Source organism: Montipora capricornis, chromosome 5, assembly GCF_036669925.1.
Source record: "Montipora capricornis isolate CH-2021 chromosome 5, ASM3666992v2, whole genome shotgun sequence".
NCBI classification, from domain to species: domain Eukaryota; kingdom Metazoa; phylum Cnidaria; class Anthozoa; order Scleractinia; family Acroporidae; genus Montipora; species Montipora capricornis.
This window is the reverse complement of record NC_090887.1, coordinates 14,463,999-14,480,481: the sequence shown is the minus strand read 5'-3', so window position 1 is coordinate 14,480,481 and position 16,483 is coordinate 14,463,999. Positions and strand designations below refer to the sequence as shown.

The 16,483-nt window shown below is 40.0% G+C and overlaps 1 protein-coding gene across 1 annotated transcript in view; it reads left to right on the top strand.

The window, feature by feature from the left end:
- The window catches only part of LOC138049587 (deleted in malignant brain tumors 1 protein-like), a 69,661-nt gene extending 57,382 nt beyond the window's left edge, over positions 1–12,279 (top strand). The window contains exons 13-18 of the mRNA XM_068895948.1: positions 5,145–5,165; positions 5,351–5,668; positions 6,893–6,934; positions 8,956–9,048; positions 10,156–10,188; positions 11,704–12,279. Coding sequence (XP_068752049.1) covers positions 5,145–5,165; positions 5,351–5,668; positions 6,893–6,934; positions 8,956–9,048; positions 10,156–10,188; positions 11,704–12,017 — 821 coding nt within the window. The 3' untranslated portion in view covers positions 12,018–12,279. The remainder of the gene's footprint in view (positions 1–5,144; positions 5,166–5,350; positions 5,669–6,892; positions 6,935–8,955; positions 9,049–10,155; positions 10,189–11,703) is intronic.
- The last annotated feature ends 4,204 nt before the right edge of the window (positions 12,280–16,483 follow it).

Below are 16,483 nucleotides of genomic sequence, written 5' to 3'. Positions count from 1 at the left end.
TTTCCTGGTTTCTGTAGTCAGCAAACAAATGAATTCCTCTCCCGGACAGGCCCCCAATGTTACGAGTTCGAATGTTTTGAGGAAAGGTAGCTTGCAAACTAAACTGAACGCAGGGTTGTCGGAACAACAACAGGAAGATTTATTCCAAAAAATGAACGTAGTTTCCACGAAGTAAAACTCTGAACAACACGTACTTGACAAACTTACACGGCCTCCGCCAACTTGAATGCACACAGCTTCTTTCACACTTGACTAAACACGGCCAACGCCAACTCTCTTCGCTTGTGAAAAACTAGTTAGAAAAACACTCCGCTTGGACTCGTCTATTTATATACTCTGACAATAAACTTCTAGAACTTTCTAAATTAGTAATGAATCTAATAATAGAAAGATTACAAAACACACCGATTTAGAAACGCTTACGTACAAACCTAAATATAAACAAACTACGAACTCTCGCGAAGCTTCGAGACAGTAACGCTTGTCACGCAATACTATTTTTCGTAACACCTAACAACACATCTCTTGCCGGTAAATCACAATGCAAAATTGCATCTTTTTCGTCCAAACTGCAATGTTAAGTTTATCTCCTTTGTTCAACTCGTTCAACGTATCACGTCTGTGGCCCGTAGTAATGAAGCGCTAATTAAATCAGATATAAGCAAGCTTTGTAGTTCCATTCAGTAGTACTATAACTCACCTGTTTGGGCTTTAATATTTTCTGAAGAAAAAAGAACTTATCGGTCTCTTTAAAAGCAACCACAACATCTGTCGTGACACTACTTGAGAATCGTTTTGAACCTTTAAGAAATTTCGAATATAATTAAAGCTAAACGTCTAACACAAATTGCAGTCACTCTTCCAGTCTATTTGCAAAGTGTCTGGATAAATTCACCTACAAAAAACGCTTACCTGGCTTCACTTTTACAAACATGCCCCTTTCCTACAATCCCTTAAAAATGAGGTAACATTAGAAACTTTAGCCCCAGCGATAAATTGGTCGCAAGTGCGTCGTTGCGAGTTAGATATACACAGGTCGATTAATACCGTACGTGACGAGGTCATTGTAGTTTGCTGGCTATGACTGACTTGGAATTCAGTTGTTTTCTCGTGCAGATTCGTCTCCTTGATATTGCAGAGAATGATTATGATAGAACTTGTACGAGAACCTCAATGGCATGATTTGTTTACCGAAAATTTACGCAAACGGGTGAATTTTCAGCGGTGACGTGGACATATCACAAATCGTCTTTATGTTATCTTTTGTGACGCCAGACGAGCCAGCTTGGTTAAAAATTAACTTCCATTCAGGAAAATTGTCAACTCTGTGTGACGCAGTCAGTTTATTACCAGCAGTGCCCACTTTGACTGGCAGGGCGTAACATCTCGATCTAATGTCGCTAATGGGAGAGTCACAGCATGCTCTGACGGCTTGTTATCTCGTGCCCCACATATGTCAACTTCTTTGCAAAAGGTGCACCGTATACTCATGGTTTTGATTTTCCAAGAGACTAAATTGTGAAATCCAGACTTTCGCTACTCTGCCTTTCAAAAGCACTCAAATGGACTCAAATGAAACAAATTCGCTTACAGACTGAATAGATTTAATTACTTTAATTAACAGATCGCAGATAGTTTCTTTTCTCGCAAATAAACAAAGCAGCCGGCAAGGTGTCCGCTTTCTTTTGAAAGTGCTGACCATTTATTTCTTCCCCGATGCACTTTGTTGATTTAGTACAGATTAAAGTCCCCATTACATTCGGATTCTACACAAAAAGGAACTGGCATAGCGCGTTAGCGGGCCAGACTCTGGATCGGGCGATCCTGGGGCCCGTTTCTCGAAAGTCCCGAAACTTTACGGGCCATTTTCGGGTGTCACAATTCCCTTTGTATCTCAAGAACGGAGAGGACTTAAGTCGTCAAACTTCACAGTCATTTTCCTTTTTGTTACCTTAAAAACGCGTTAAAAGATCGGCTTTCTAAAACAAGTGGTTGGCAGTTTCACAAATAGCTTTTGGGGCCCGAAAAGTTTTCGGGACTTTCGAGAAACGGGCCCCAAGTTACTAGGGCGTTGACATGTCGTCTTGGGAAGGCAATTTTCTTTAACAGTGCCTCTCTCCACGCAGATGTATAAATGGGCACCAGTGATTATTATCCTGTCCAGGAAAGAAGAGCAGTAACCAATTTAAGCTCCAGCAGGTACGAGCGGGCACTAGGCCTTGTGACGACTTACCTTATCACCTACAGCATGCATAATGGCCCTCCAGGGCGATTACCGCCTAGGTTGCTTCTTATTACCGAAACCAGAGTTAAGACTTACTTTTTCATGTGATCTACAGCTACGGGTGCCATAAAAGACCCCCAAGTCCTTAAGGGCTCCAAGAAAGCTGAAATATTTTATTTCCCAAGTTGCCAAAACAGTAGTCTTTACCGGAAGGATAACCCACTCCATCCCTGTCCTATCTTTGTATATATATGCAGTATGTATGCCACCATGGATCTGTGCTGTTTGAGAAAGCAACAAAAGGAAAATACTGATAGAGAAAGGGAAAGAGTGCCCGTGAGTAATCTTTTAGCAATTTAGCGGATTGGCGGCGAAAACGGACCGTGTTGGATGTCCTTATCAATCATTTACAACATACGTAAGCCATTTACACTGGGGCACTGGGTATGAATAAATATTAAGTAAACAAATCATGCCATTGAGGTTCTCATACAAGTTCTATCATAATCATTCTCTGCAACATCAAGAAAACGAATCTGCACGAAAAAACAACTGAATTCCAAGTCAGTCATAGCCAACAAACTACAATGACCTCGTCACGTACGGTATTAATCGACCTGTGTATATCTAACTCGCAACGACGCACTTGCGACCAATTTATCGCTGGGGCTAAAGTTTCTAATGTTACCTCACTTTTAAGGGATTGTAGGAAAGGGGTATGTTTGTAAAAGTGAAGCCAGGTAAGCGTTTTTTGTAGGTGAATTTATCCAGACACTTTGCAAATAGACTGGAAGAGTGACTGCAATTTGTGTTAGACGTTTAGCTTTAATTATATTCGAAATTTCTTAAAGGTTCAAAACAATTCTCAAGTAGTGTCACGACAGATGTTGTGGTTGCTTTTAAGAGACCGATAAGTTCCTTTTTCTTTAGATAATATTGAAGCCCAAACAGGTGAGTTATAGTACTACTGAATGGAACTACAAAGCTTGCTTATATCTGATTTAATTAGCGCTTCATTACTACGGGCCACAGACGTGATACGTTGAACGAGTTGAACAAAGGAGATAAACTTAACATTGCAGTTTGGACGAAAAAGATGCAATTTTGCATTGTGATTTACCGGCAAGAGATGTGTTGTTAGGTAAATAAAGAGTTTTCGCAGCGGCTCTATTGTCCGTAATTTTCAAGACTTCTTCCAAGAAATTAATAACCGCTGTCGGACCACTATCTGATCGGTCCTAAAACAATCACATAAAAATTTCTTATTAACGGCAAGTCTTTTCGGTGACAATTAACTTCAGAGTCTCTTTTAACCATAACTTGGAAGGAAAAAAGATAATCGAAATTAATGGCTGATTTTTGCAGACACGCTTTGTTGAAACTTTAACCGGAAGTGGGCCGGTTAGCCATCTTCTCGTAAGTTTTTTTCTTAGTAAAAAGCCTCAACCTTAGTATTTTTTTCTTGATATTACTAAACTAAGGGCTGAACTTTGCAGGGATACTAAGACCTCAAGATATAAAACATGGGCATGGAAAATATTTGGTCTGAAAAAGAGGCCATTTCCGGATGCTTCTCATATGCTTCAAATATGACCAAGTTGTGATAACAGCCACAGGCTAGCGAAAAGTTTCCATGAGCTAATGTTCTCACCCATAAAAGCCTAAGGATAGGGCTTTACAAAGATGGTTTTGTTTTTGCCTGAAATTAATTTCATGTTGCTAAAAGAGAGATTTAAAAGTGGTCAAAATTGCACTGAAAATCAGCCTCTGGGGACCCCTGAGGGGCTGATATCCAGAACTCGGCTAAAAAAAAGTCGTTGAAGCTGAAACTTTGGCATATTACATAAGTCGACATTAGTACTTTGTGTACCAATTTTAAGCGAAATCGGCCGACCTTCATTTCCAAGTCTGCCCCGGTCTCTCAGGCAGAAGCTCTTAACGTGACAATGGCGTGGCAGTCCCTCAAGAATGAAACCGATATGAGTCAAGCTTAATTTAGGGGACAAAATGAAAATTTATCCTCAAGTGCTGACGTCCTCTACTAAACCTCAAATTTGGCTATTTCACGTTGTTGTTTTGCTGACGACGGCAAAGAAATGAACAAAAGTTAAAAACGCACGTGCAGGGCGTGCAAAGCTATTGTTTTGCGCACTAAATATGCAAATTTGTGACGTTCTCGTTGCCGTCTCCGTTGTCTTTGCTAAAGCTCTCAATTATTGGCCAAGGCGAGGTGAAGGGTTTATCGGTGAATAAAAACCGAGCCGAATGCAAGGTTTTACTCGCTGATATTCACCGAGCGTGAGGCGAATAATTGTTTTAGTGTAATTACATAGATGATTATTTGAAAATATGCATTTTCTTTGAAACAATTAATTTAGCTTCATCTGTCATATCGACAAAACGGCTTGCGGCCATTTTGAAAAAACCACTCTGGGCCCGGTTGTTCAAAAACCGATTAACGCTAATCCTCGATTAAAATTTAACCAAAGAGTTAATTTCTCTACTGCCAAATGCTGTTCAAGGCTGATATTCAGCAAAACCTTACATTAAAAAAAGTCAATCTTGAACAATAAAAATAAGTAAAAGAAACTTTCACCAAAAAATTGAAATCATGAAACAAAAGTTTACGCTAATCCTAGATTAAGTTAATCCGCTTTCGAACAACCGGGCCCAGGTGATTATCGTGTATAATCATCTCAACGGCAACCAATCAGCGCAGAGAATTTTCAATAATCACCTATGTAATTACACTAAAAGAAAATGATACTGATTTGACGGAAAATAAGAGGGTGGATTGGCATGAAAAACTGTTTTGGCATCGATTTTTATTTTGTTTCGTTTTTAAAGTCTGTAAACTATTTACGGCGAAATATCAATAGCCAGTAAGGCCCTAATAACTTATCTTGTTTTTATTTTTCAGCGGTGACAACCACATCTCCATGTAAGCTATAGAAAATAAAGAAAAAGATGGCTGTCTTTTTTTATTACACTCAGAACAATTTTTTAGCGTATTTTTATTTCTTGGATCGTGTAATCGTAGACCGACACTTTGTTTGTTTTGTTGTTCTCTGCCACTTTATAATACGGTCAGACATATTTTTCGGTTTGTCTCTGTTTTATTCGTAGATGGGACATTAAGACTAGCTGGAGGAACTCGGAGGGGCGAAGGACGAGTGGAAATATATCACAATGGAGCTTGGGGTACTGTTTGTCATGATGATTGGGACAAAAAAGACGCACAAGTTGTTTGTCGCGAACTTGGATTCCTCTTTGCCATTTCTGCTCCAATAAACGCTCGTTTTGGCCTTGGGAGCGGTTCCATATGGCTGGATAATGTGCACTGCAAAGGTTCTGAGTCCTCTATTAGGAATTGTCCGCACGCAGGATGGGATAATCACAACTGTGGTCACCATCAGGATGCGTCGGTCGTGTGCTCAGTAGCAAGTAAGTAAAACTGATAGCAACACTTTTATCACTCATCAGCACAAGGCATTTCCTCACGCGTCCACGCTTTTGTGTTTTTTAAGGTTTACCCTAAATGGTTTGGCTATCTAGTCGAGGTTTCGGGTCTCACAAATAGCGCTCTACTCTGGATTAAAGTGTTAAAACCATAAAAACTGGTTACACCAGTTAAGACCCTTCAATTGGAAAGTTCACGGTGGACTTTCATAACAAGGGTTCTGTCTCTACCCTACTAAACCACGAAGTGGCAGAGCACAGAAACTGCCATTTACGAAAACGGCATATAAAAACCCTGAAAGGTCTTATTCTTCTGATATACTCGATGAAAAAACACGAGTTTGCACTGAATTTACTCTTAGCGGGATTCCACAAATTGGAGCCCTTGTTAAGTGTCAGTAGAAGAGGCACCACTTACAGATTCAGATTTCTGTTTACGAGTCTCTTTCAGTGCAGAGTTGTGATGTTCAGAAAACATATCCACATTAGTGTGGGTCCCTCAATTTAAACTGATACAGACTAGGAAAAGAACGTTTTTCAATGGAGTGCATGTTGAAAGTAATTTTGACTGGTTTAAAATTCGGATGTACTGCGCTAACCATAGGTTAACATTTAATTCCTTGAACAGGACGTTTGTCCATCACGTAATTACTACCCAGCGGGATATCCTCGGCTAATTGGACCTAATTTCGTGTTTAGGGCCTCTTTCATTAAGACACCGTCAAACTGAGTAATAAACTTTGTTTTTCCGGCTTTATTTATATATTGAGGTTTGCCTTACGATACACAAAAAAAAATTTACAGATAAATATTACAAAACACAGAGAAACAAGGATGCTTTTATTAAACAATTCGTCCTGGTAAAGTGGAACAGGGGGCTGCCATTGGGAAAAAACTCAAGGTCGTTTTTCGCAAAGCAACAGTCTTGGCAACCAGTCTAGCCTGGTCTCTTATTCTACTGAAGGGCACATTGCAGACGTCTTCAAGTACAAAGGCTTGAGTGGTAGGCGAAACCTTCAGTTTAAACCAAACAAGGACGGTCAACCGGGCACATATAAAAGCAGATGATTGGGACTAAAGTCAAAAAATTGTCATGAAATTGTTACTCGCGGTATAGCTTTAACTTGTTTTTAATGCACTTTTTTTTCACTAGTTTATACCTTTGTTAATGAATTCAGCATCACTGAAAAAAAAACTATTATTTGTCAGATGATGTAAAAGGATCCGAGGAATGCAAGGTTCACATTCAGGGTAAGATGCTCAGATTTAAGTTACCACCTTTCCTGTTGTCAGTCTCGGCTTGTTAGAGGCATTTACCATCTCGTATTGACGAGACATGGCTTGCGGTCGAGTTTGCAGTCTACGATTCAATTTCTGAGGGCTGAATATCCTTCTTGCGGTAAGGGCCTTCCCCCCGCGTTTTTCACCTTACAATTCTATAGGAACTCACGTTAAGCGAATTAGTTACGTTTTTCAATGCTGAACTCTTGAATGAACACTTTTTGCCGATCATTTGCACATCCTTAAGGCCGCTGGCTCGGTTGAATTAAAACATGTAGAGTAAAACATTAATCCAACATGGCACGTTTTTTCCCGTCAAATGCCCAACCTTATGCTAAAAAAAAGTCCATTTTTGCCACTACGACAAACCGCTAACGGCTATCCGCGGTTTGAAGTTTAGCTAAATGGTAGAAATGCTGCCGAGAGGAAAGGAGATGTTATGCTTGCGTGAATTTAACGACGGTTCGTGCGTAGAATTGAAGGGAGATTTTAAGAGGTCCTAGGCAGGGACGGTAGAAAACGTACACCCCAAACTGGACCCCCAACTGGACCTCCTCGAGAGAGGAAAGAAAACAATAGATGGTTTTCACAGTGACGTCATCAAATTCTAAAGTCAAAATCGCAAGGTCTTTTGAATTTTTATCTAAAGGAGGTTGAAGATGACCTAGAAATAGATATATTTTGCAAGTTTCCAGTTCCTTGACGTCTTTCGTTTCGAAAATACAGCATTTTGAATTTCTGAATTGTCACCTTGCGTGACACCATGATAAAAAGCTATTTGTTTGAAAAAATGTCTATCCCTATGATTCTCAGCAGTTTGAGCTTTTCAAGTACATTAAGATATCTGTTCATACACGTGTATTTTATCTCATGAGCAAAAAGTAAGCGCTTCAATCACAAAGTGAACTCCAGATGTTTTCGTTGATTACCGACCACCATATTGGTGGATCACATGACGTTTCCATTCAAAACTCTATAAGGTTGCGTGAAACGCTTCGACAAATAACTCAGAAACGATGTATCGTACAGACCTGAAAATTGGTGGTTAAAAGATTTATTTCTAAGTTCTTGACCCTTTTCATTTAACGATTTCGAATTTATATTTGCGTGACAGTGAAACAAACTATCTACATTGAATACGAGAAGCGAAAGGCTCTATCATCATACCGTGCATCTTAATTCCTCCATTCGCGCATAACCACAATTGCTTGCGCCTTGACAATGTGTTCTTCTCCCGATTGGAGATTGCCTCGTGTTTTTCGCTTCAGGCTCACTCACTGCGGCACATGATTTCGAGTGCAATCTGTAATAGATATTAAAAGCAGGAGTATTTTTAAGGGAGCGACAAATTTGCACAAGCTCCAGTTCTTATTTGTGCTTATAATTTCAAATTGCACCAGGAAAAATGACGTACTAGTCTTTAATTAATAATATACATGAAAGAATGCGTGGTATCTTATCATAATTATGCGAACTCTGCAGATTTAACGGAGCCTTCCGTTGAAACAACCACGTTCGATCAGGTTTTAAGTTTGAATGTCCGGTTAAAAAGTTCTAATACCCTGCCACATATTTACATAAGAACAAAATCTATTGTATTCTGTCTGTCTCGTTCTTCAAAGAAGTCCGCCAAATGCTAACTAACATGGCGCCGATGACGTAACGTGAAAACCACCTATGAGTGAAGGTTGCAGTTAGTAAAGGATTTCATCAGCTTCTGTGCCACAAAATGTAAAATAAAGTGACGACGGTGAACGATGGCTGTGACGACAATTAGTGATGATCACAAAGTGTACTTGTTTACGAGATCTACCAATTTGATCAGGGTGAATGCCTTTACATAAGAGCAAGCACTGTTTGGCAGTATGGTTTCATTCATACCCCCGCAACCAGCACCCCATGTCGTCTTGTACCCTGTTTTGATAGGGTTATCATTTTAGAGACTCGCTTGAAGGTTTCTTGAGCACTGGTTTCTAATTCTATACTATTAGAGCTGCAATTTACAATTGATAAACAAGCACGGGATTTCGATCATGCGAAGGATCAATGGCAGATGGAGAGGGTGAAAGAAGTGCAACTCCAGGGTAAATTACCAGTTTTATTATTTATTCCATGCACACCTGATGAAATCATCATGAATATTTGAAGGATGAAGACTTACTGGGACCGATTTTGTTATTGAGCCCGCGTGCCTCCTTGAAAATATACATTGATATTTTTGGTAAAGGCTCTTGTTTTGATACTCACATAATCGTTATAATTGAGTTAGCGACAAAAATAACTGTTTAACTCTGTATACACCACGAGGCTGTTTCGAAAACAGTGGCCAAGTGCATAGCTCTCGGATAAGGACTATAAACCGTAAGCCACGTCTCACAAATATCTTTTGTGTTGATAAGTTCCCTGGAACGTTAAAGACCCACACACCATTCGAAAAGAGTAGACGATGGAGTCCCCGGTGTTGTGGCTGTCCTGTTTTCTCCGGCAGAAGTGGCCGGCTTGACAGTGATGTCACTAAAAAAGGCTTACGGTGTATGAGGCCACCTAAGCAGAAACAGCCATAAGTCAAGAAGGAACTCAGTCAAAGAGGGCCGAGTGCTGGAACATGTAGATGGTGTAGATAGCGCGAAAAGACTTTATGAGTGGCGCGCGTATCGGTCAGACCAATAGCATGCAGTTCATGTGATGATCCTGTTGGAACAGAATCACTGATTTAATCATGGGGGTCATAATTATTGAAGGATTGTTCATAGAAATGGGAAGGTTCATAGAAATGGGAAGGTGCATTGAAGATGATAAGGAATCTTTACTATAACAAATAGCTCACACACAGGATTATAAGTGACGGTGATCGGCAGCGAAGCCATAACCACCTCTCTTCTCCTCCCACGGCCATGCAGTGTTCATCTGGCCCGGGTTGCCCGAAGCATGGTTAGCGGTCACCAGCGTTAAATACCATGAAAACCTATATGTTTTGATTCCTCTTAACCAAAGATTAGCACTAACCAGGCCTCGAGCAACCTGCCCTGTTCTTCTTCTGTCCAGATAGAGTAATAACGCTTATTTATATGGTTCGATTCATTTTCTTTACTCTCTTTTTAATCAGGAAACCAGTACATGTTAAAATGACTGTACTTAACCAAGGGGTTTCAATTATTGACTTATTAGTCTTTTATAATTGTATCTTATAGAGAAACTCAAGAAACTAAGGAGCATTCTCAAAGGTAGCTCACTATTAAATTATTTTCTTGGATGTGTGCAATGCAAATGTGATGGGGGAGGCTGGTCAAATTAGATACATGACAACATGCAGTACGGTTAAAAAAGTAATTTGCAGCGTTGAGATGATTCAAGCTAGTGTACTCCCGTGGTGGGACTTGGATGACATCAACAAAGATAACATTCCACTGACATCTTCATTAAGCGACATTTCTTTTAGCTTCTTACATGTTGTACATTCCCAACCTTATAGGAGTGATTAATTACACGAAAGGAAAATCCTGGGTATCAGTTACAAAACTGAGAAGATAGACATTCACTTCAGAAATAAACAACGTTTTAAAGTCGTGTTTGCCACAGATTCGGAGTAATTTGGTTTAAGCATCGATTTCGGTGATTTTGTGTTCCTCCGTTAAAATACCTTTTTAAACAATTTGGGGACTTAAAGGGGCTACTAGGTCACGCAATTTTAGGCAATCTCAGCATTGATCAAATGGTCATAGAATTAACTGAAATAACAAAGTAACGGCTCAAAATTATAGAAGAACTCAAACAAAACACAGGAAAGCTAAGAAGGGACAAGGATGGACAAAACTGGGGAGGATTGCAATGGATTGCATTTGGGTAAATTTGAAAAACGTCGGCCCACCTTTTTTCAAATTTATATCAGTTTATATCAAAATGCCATTTAAACAGCTGGAAAATCACTCTCCGTTGTTATGTGGCCGTGATTTTGCAAATGAAAGACTCTTGCTCTCCCAATTTGACGTTTAGAGCTCATAACTAACAAAATTAAACAAAATTACCTAAAACAGCGTGACCTAGCCCCATTAAACAGCTTTCTGCGGACATAGGCACAGGTCTGCCTAGTGGTTTCCGTAGATGTCATCTAATTTGTGGGAGTAGACGAGGGTTGCCAAAATTCTCTTCCCTTGTCTTCCCTCCCCCTCTCCCTGGTCCAGGATTTCTCGATTACTATGGTTTGGGTTAGTTGTTGGCTCCTGGGAAAATGAAATTGTTATCGTTGCGCTGACATTTTTCGTCATGATTCGCGCTCTATACCGTTTCTTTCTCAAACTACTAAGATCGATATCAATCGTTTTGGTCAAACAACTTGAACACGTGGAGGAAGCGAGTTTTTGGCGAGTTCGTGGCCTGGATCAGCCCACGTTGAATGGGCTCTGAAGAAGTATGACTGCTTTCCAGTTTTGGAAATTGGCTATGTTAGTGTTTTCAGTTGGTCGCGATTTCTGGTGTTATCCTTGATGCAAAAATCTGTAAAACCCTAAGTCTCGGGAAAACGGTGCGGTTTCAACACTTCCTTCAGCATCCTTTCGATGTTGTTAAACGATGTTCACCGCTGAGGTTCAACAAGCTTTAAATTTTAAACTCAAAGAAAAAGAGGTATCACAAAGAGGGCTTGTGAACATTATGACGCTTTATTTTAAGACACAAAGTAGCTGCTTCCTAATACTGTTCATGGCTTTTATTTTTTGTTCACTGCTTCCTTCGCCAATAAGGATCAATTCGCTTAGCAAATGGCGGGGCGTCAAGCGGCCGTGTTGAAGTCTTCTATAACGGAACGTGGGGAACTGTTTGTGATCATAGCTGGGGTATCAGTGATGCCAACGTGGTTTGTCGCCAGTTGGGATTCTCTCGTGCATCCTCTGCTCCTCACAATGCAAGATACGGCCCGGGGACTGGCAAAATCTGGATGTATCATGTCAATTGTGGTGGAAGAGAACCTTCATTGTTTGAATGTAAGCACGACGGTTGGGGAACTCGCCCGGGCCACTGTAGCCATAGTGATGATGCAAGTGTTGTTTGTGTCTAACACAATGAGAAATTATCTTCCCGGGGTCCAAAGACGCTGTATCTGCTACAGCTATCTAAATATGTTATTGGTAGTTCTAAATATAACTAGTAGCCTTTAAAACCGTGTTGATTAATTCCAATTATTTCTCTTGAAAGTACATGCTAAATGGAATGCCTATGAGCTACAAACCACGACTTTAAATTGAGAACGAAGCCCCCTTTTTGGCAGATTGCTTCACGGTTACGTCTAATTCTTACCATCAACTACAACAGTACAAAGTTTCTTCACGGTTCCCATAAACAATAGTCGGGAAACCAAATATTGTTCACAGGTGGGGGGGTGAGGGGGAAGGGGTTATCAATGGGACTATTATTTCCTTGGAAAAAGAAACGGTGTATCAAATGTTTTGTAGCTCATCTGTTAATTGCACTCACTTTTGTTAAGGAATTTTCGTTGAATTTTAATTCCATGACTCAAAGTGATAACCGAGGCAACACAGCTTCCTTTGAAAGCGCGTCCACGTGCAAAACGTATTTCCATACAAAAGAAAACTAATAATCTCTGACCTAGTTTTGAAAAAAAAAAGCTGAATTAAAAAACAACCAGAGGCAGCGGGAACAATGACGGCAACAGTACCGACAACACTAATCTTATTGGTTAAATAAGGAAAATGGTCGAACTGCACGTGTGGCGCGCCTTTTTTTAGTACGGCAGTTTTCATCTTTGCCGCGTTCTGAAAAACGACACCTTGAGGAAGAACCAAATATAAGGTTTTGACGACAACACGTGCATTTGACGAGTGAGTCTCTCATTCACTGGCTTTCCTTTAAAACCGTGCGAACCGCCAATCCACTTCCAGGGCACTTCCCTCATATTATACAAGGTAATCAAGATGAGATGATCGCGAAATATTTTTTGGATTGCGCAAAGTTAAGTTAGGTTAAGAAGTGTCGTTTCGTTGTACTAGCCGTCGTCTTTTCTTAAACTTCCCAATAACTATGATCTGAGTGCCGTAGCAATAATGACACGATAAAATTCCTAAATTCCACTTGTCAACAAAAAAAAATCAAGGTAGAATAAGTGTTACGGGTTAAACCCAATTAAAAATCACCGTAGAGTGCAGTTAAATCTTAATTTGTTTAAACGATGATTTTTTTGCAATAAATGAAACTTATCGCAAGCTTTGTTGGATACCACCAGATACGTTTCCACTATTGTCTTTGTACCACTAGATAAAGTCTCATCACCCATGCACACTGAGCAACATTACATCGGGCAGACAATTCCCCTGGGCGGATTCAGGGGTGATTCAGTCGTGCGGTTTGGTCGAACCCTTAGGGTAAAATGAGAAACGTCAAAACACGAGCAGTTTCTAGTGCAGTCTTTGTTTGAAATATCACAAAACAGGGATACGATCATCTCTTAAAAAGGAAAGCGTTTCCAAAGACCCAAATTTAAAAGTCTCTGTAAATGGGGTAACATGCCCCACGGAACTTTCAAAAAGGTCCACCTCCGGCCGATGATTCTCTAAGCCCCTGGATCCGCCAAACAGTTCCGGAGCTTAAGTACATGATGACGGAGGGCGCATTTACTTTAAAGGGTGATGGACAGCGGGTACAAAGTGCTTTTAAGTGACGCACGGCTACCGAAAATAGAATGTTTGTGTCTGTGCTAAACTGGAGTGCTGCGAGTAGAAATCTTGAAAGATTCTTGATACAGCTACTAGCAAAGGGTCATAAGAGAGTGTTTTTCAATTCCATTTTCTTTTGACTTTTTTGGGTTTTAAAAGAAATACTTATAAAATGCCATCTATTTTTATTCGCCTCCTAAATTTGACGACTGACAGAGAAGGTCTCGGATTTTTTTTTAACGTTACTGACATTTTTATTCCCAACTATGCTTATGTCCTGCTTTATTGTATAGGTAATGAAACAATATCACTGCTTCTGGGAACTCTTCCAGCGCCGACTTAATTACTTTCGTACCGATATTTGTAACTCTTCCCTTCAAACCCGAGCCCAAGCAAAGAAGAGATCAGTATTCAGCGGAATTCAGCCTTCCGTGAGGCATAAAGAATTATATCGATCTCGGAGGGTGTTGTCCGCCTGGCTCCAGTTGTTTGAGGGGTGGATAGCGCTATCCGCAGGATAAATCACTATCCAGCGGATAAACACTATAGAAAACCAATTAAGTTATTCAGTGGATATCGCTATCCACCCTTCGATTAAATGGGCCTGGACAATACTAGGCTACTCCCTCCTCGATCTACATAATCAAAATTAATGCTTCATGTCAGCCTTAACGTACATTTGTTCATTGACCCATTAAATTTTCGCCCAACCATTAATTGCAAGAAACAAAAAGAAAAAATACGAGGGGGGGGGGGGGGGGGAAGGGAGGGGGGTAAAACAGCTTTTTTTTTTCCTTTCCCCGATCTTTGAATGTTGTAGCTGCCATTTCATTCTTGTTTCTTGTGCTTAAGGTGATTCCCTGGTTTTGCATTGCGCAACCCTACTGCGGATAATTTCTTGCGTCATTGGCACATGCATTAGCTCGCGCACATAGATAAAATGGCGGATTTTCATTGACGCCAAACTTAATCCGCCTAGGAATGGCTATTTTCTCCTAAACGATTACGGTGACCCCCATTCTTTATTTCATTTTTTGCTGAGCACAGTGTCTAAATGGAGTAATAAAAAAATCAGCAAAAATCTAGGGTCAGTTTTTTGCCAATTTCATAAAATTGTACGAAAGGAGCTATTGCGAGTCGAACAGCCCACACTCAAGTTAAACATATTTTGGAGTGTTAAGTACTCAAAAAGGCATTCAAATACATTTTTAGGTAGGTACGTGAATTAAGGATAGAATCACACCAGGCTCTCCGGATATATCATGGATTACATTTTTAATATCGAGCTAAATTTGTGCGACATTGGGGATGCGTGGCAGTTGTCAAAGTGGCTTTTATAACCGTATTCGCCAGCGCCGTACCATGGAAACGAGCACGGTGAACCCCCCCCCCCCCCCCCCTTTTTTTATTACTTTTTTATCATCTCCTTGACATGTTACAACATTGAGCGAAGTTTCATCGGAAATCTATGACAAGTTTTATTTTTAGGGACCACCTTAATTCGAAGTCCATCTCAGAGTGTTGCTCCATAAACCTGAGAAAGTATTGATAAGAATCGTTACGACAGCAAAGTATTAAGAACTGATTAATCAACCCTTTGACTCCCAAGAGTGATTGACATAAGTTTTCTCCTCACAGGCTCAATACATAAGTAAACAGACTGATAGCGAGAATAAGGAAATTCATCACCGGGTATTAATTATCTAGATCAGTATATTATCAAATTCCCGTTACTGACATAAAAAGTAATGTATGGCAGTCAGTAGGAAGAATTTACATTCAGATCTTGGGGATGAAAGGGTTAATGTACTGAATTCTGCAAGGATCAGGGCCTAGATATATGAACGCCGACTTACTCAAATCTGCGATAAAGCATACCACGCTTCAATTCGGTCTTCAGATGCTTCACAAAGGAACAAGCAATCTTAGGCTGAAGTTAGTGTAAAAAGAAGAGTCCAAAACAATCGTGAAGGACAAAAAGCGCTCTAAAAACCATTTCCCTGTCGATTACATAAGGCATTTTATGGGTTTTGCTTTCGAATATCAGTAGTGTTTGTGAAAGACTACAAATCCCCCACGAAATGAAATTATTAATATCACCGATCCAAAAAACAAACAAACAATAGAAAGAATAGCAATCAAACAAAAGAAAAATTAACTACCGAGTAAACCTTGAAAGAAAACTTAGAGAAAATAACAATGATTTGCTGTACACCAAACGTACAGTGTAAACTCAGTTTTGGCTATGATTTTTCCTCAACACACAATCGACACACAATATTCTCCCCTGCTTTACTGGTGAGTGTTTCAGTTAGTGGAGAGATAGGCCCCTTTCTGTGAGGTGATTCTTGTTGGAGCACCATAGATTCCACAGAGGTTGATTGATGTCTACATATACTGCCGATTTAAACATTAAAGTGTCCCTAAGATCAAAACTTGTGTATTTCATTTTTTACTTGCATTTTCATGTTGAATATGTCTTTCTTACCAACCTTGCGAAATATCAATCCCCTACGAAGACTGGAAGTGCGATATCTTTTTTACCGTTTTCAGTCAAAGATTGCAAAGGCCGCCATTACTTGGCCTTGTGCCTGGAGGCCTGGTTGCGTGTTATAGGTAGTGACGTCAGAGACTTAAGGCGAACTCTTCAAATGGCTAATTTTCATGTGGAAATTACGGGTTGACATTCCTTTTTTGCAACTAATTGGTCGATTTCATACACCGTAATCTGCTGTGTCGAACTAAAAAATGCCTTCAAGTCGCTGTTCAGTGCAATTCTGCAGCAATAGTTGAAATATTAAAGAGAAAGTAAGGCCTAGAAAAAGTTTCTCGATCTGAATCGAAAGTTCTTTAC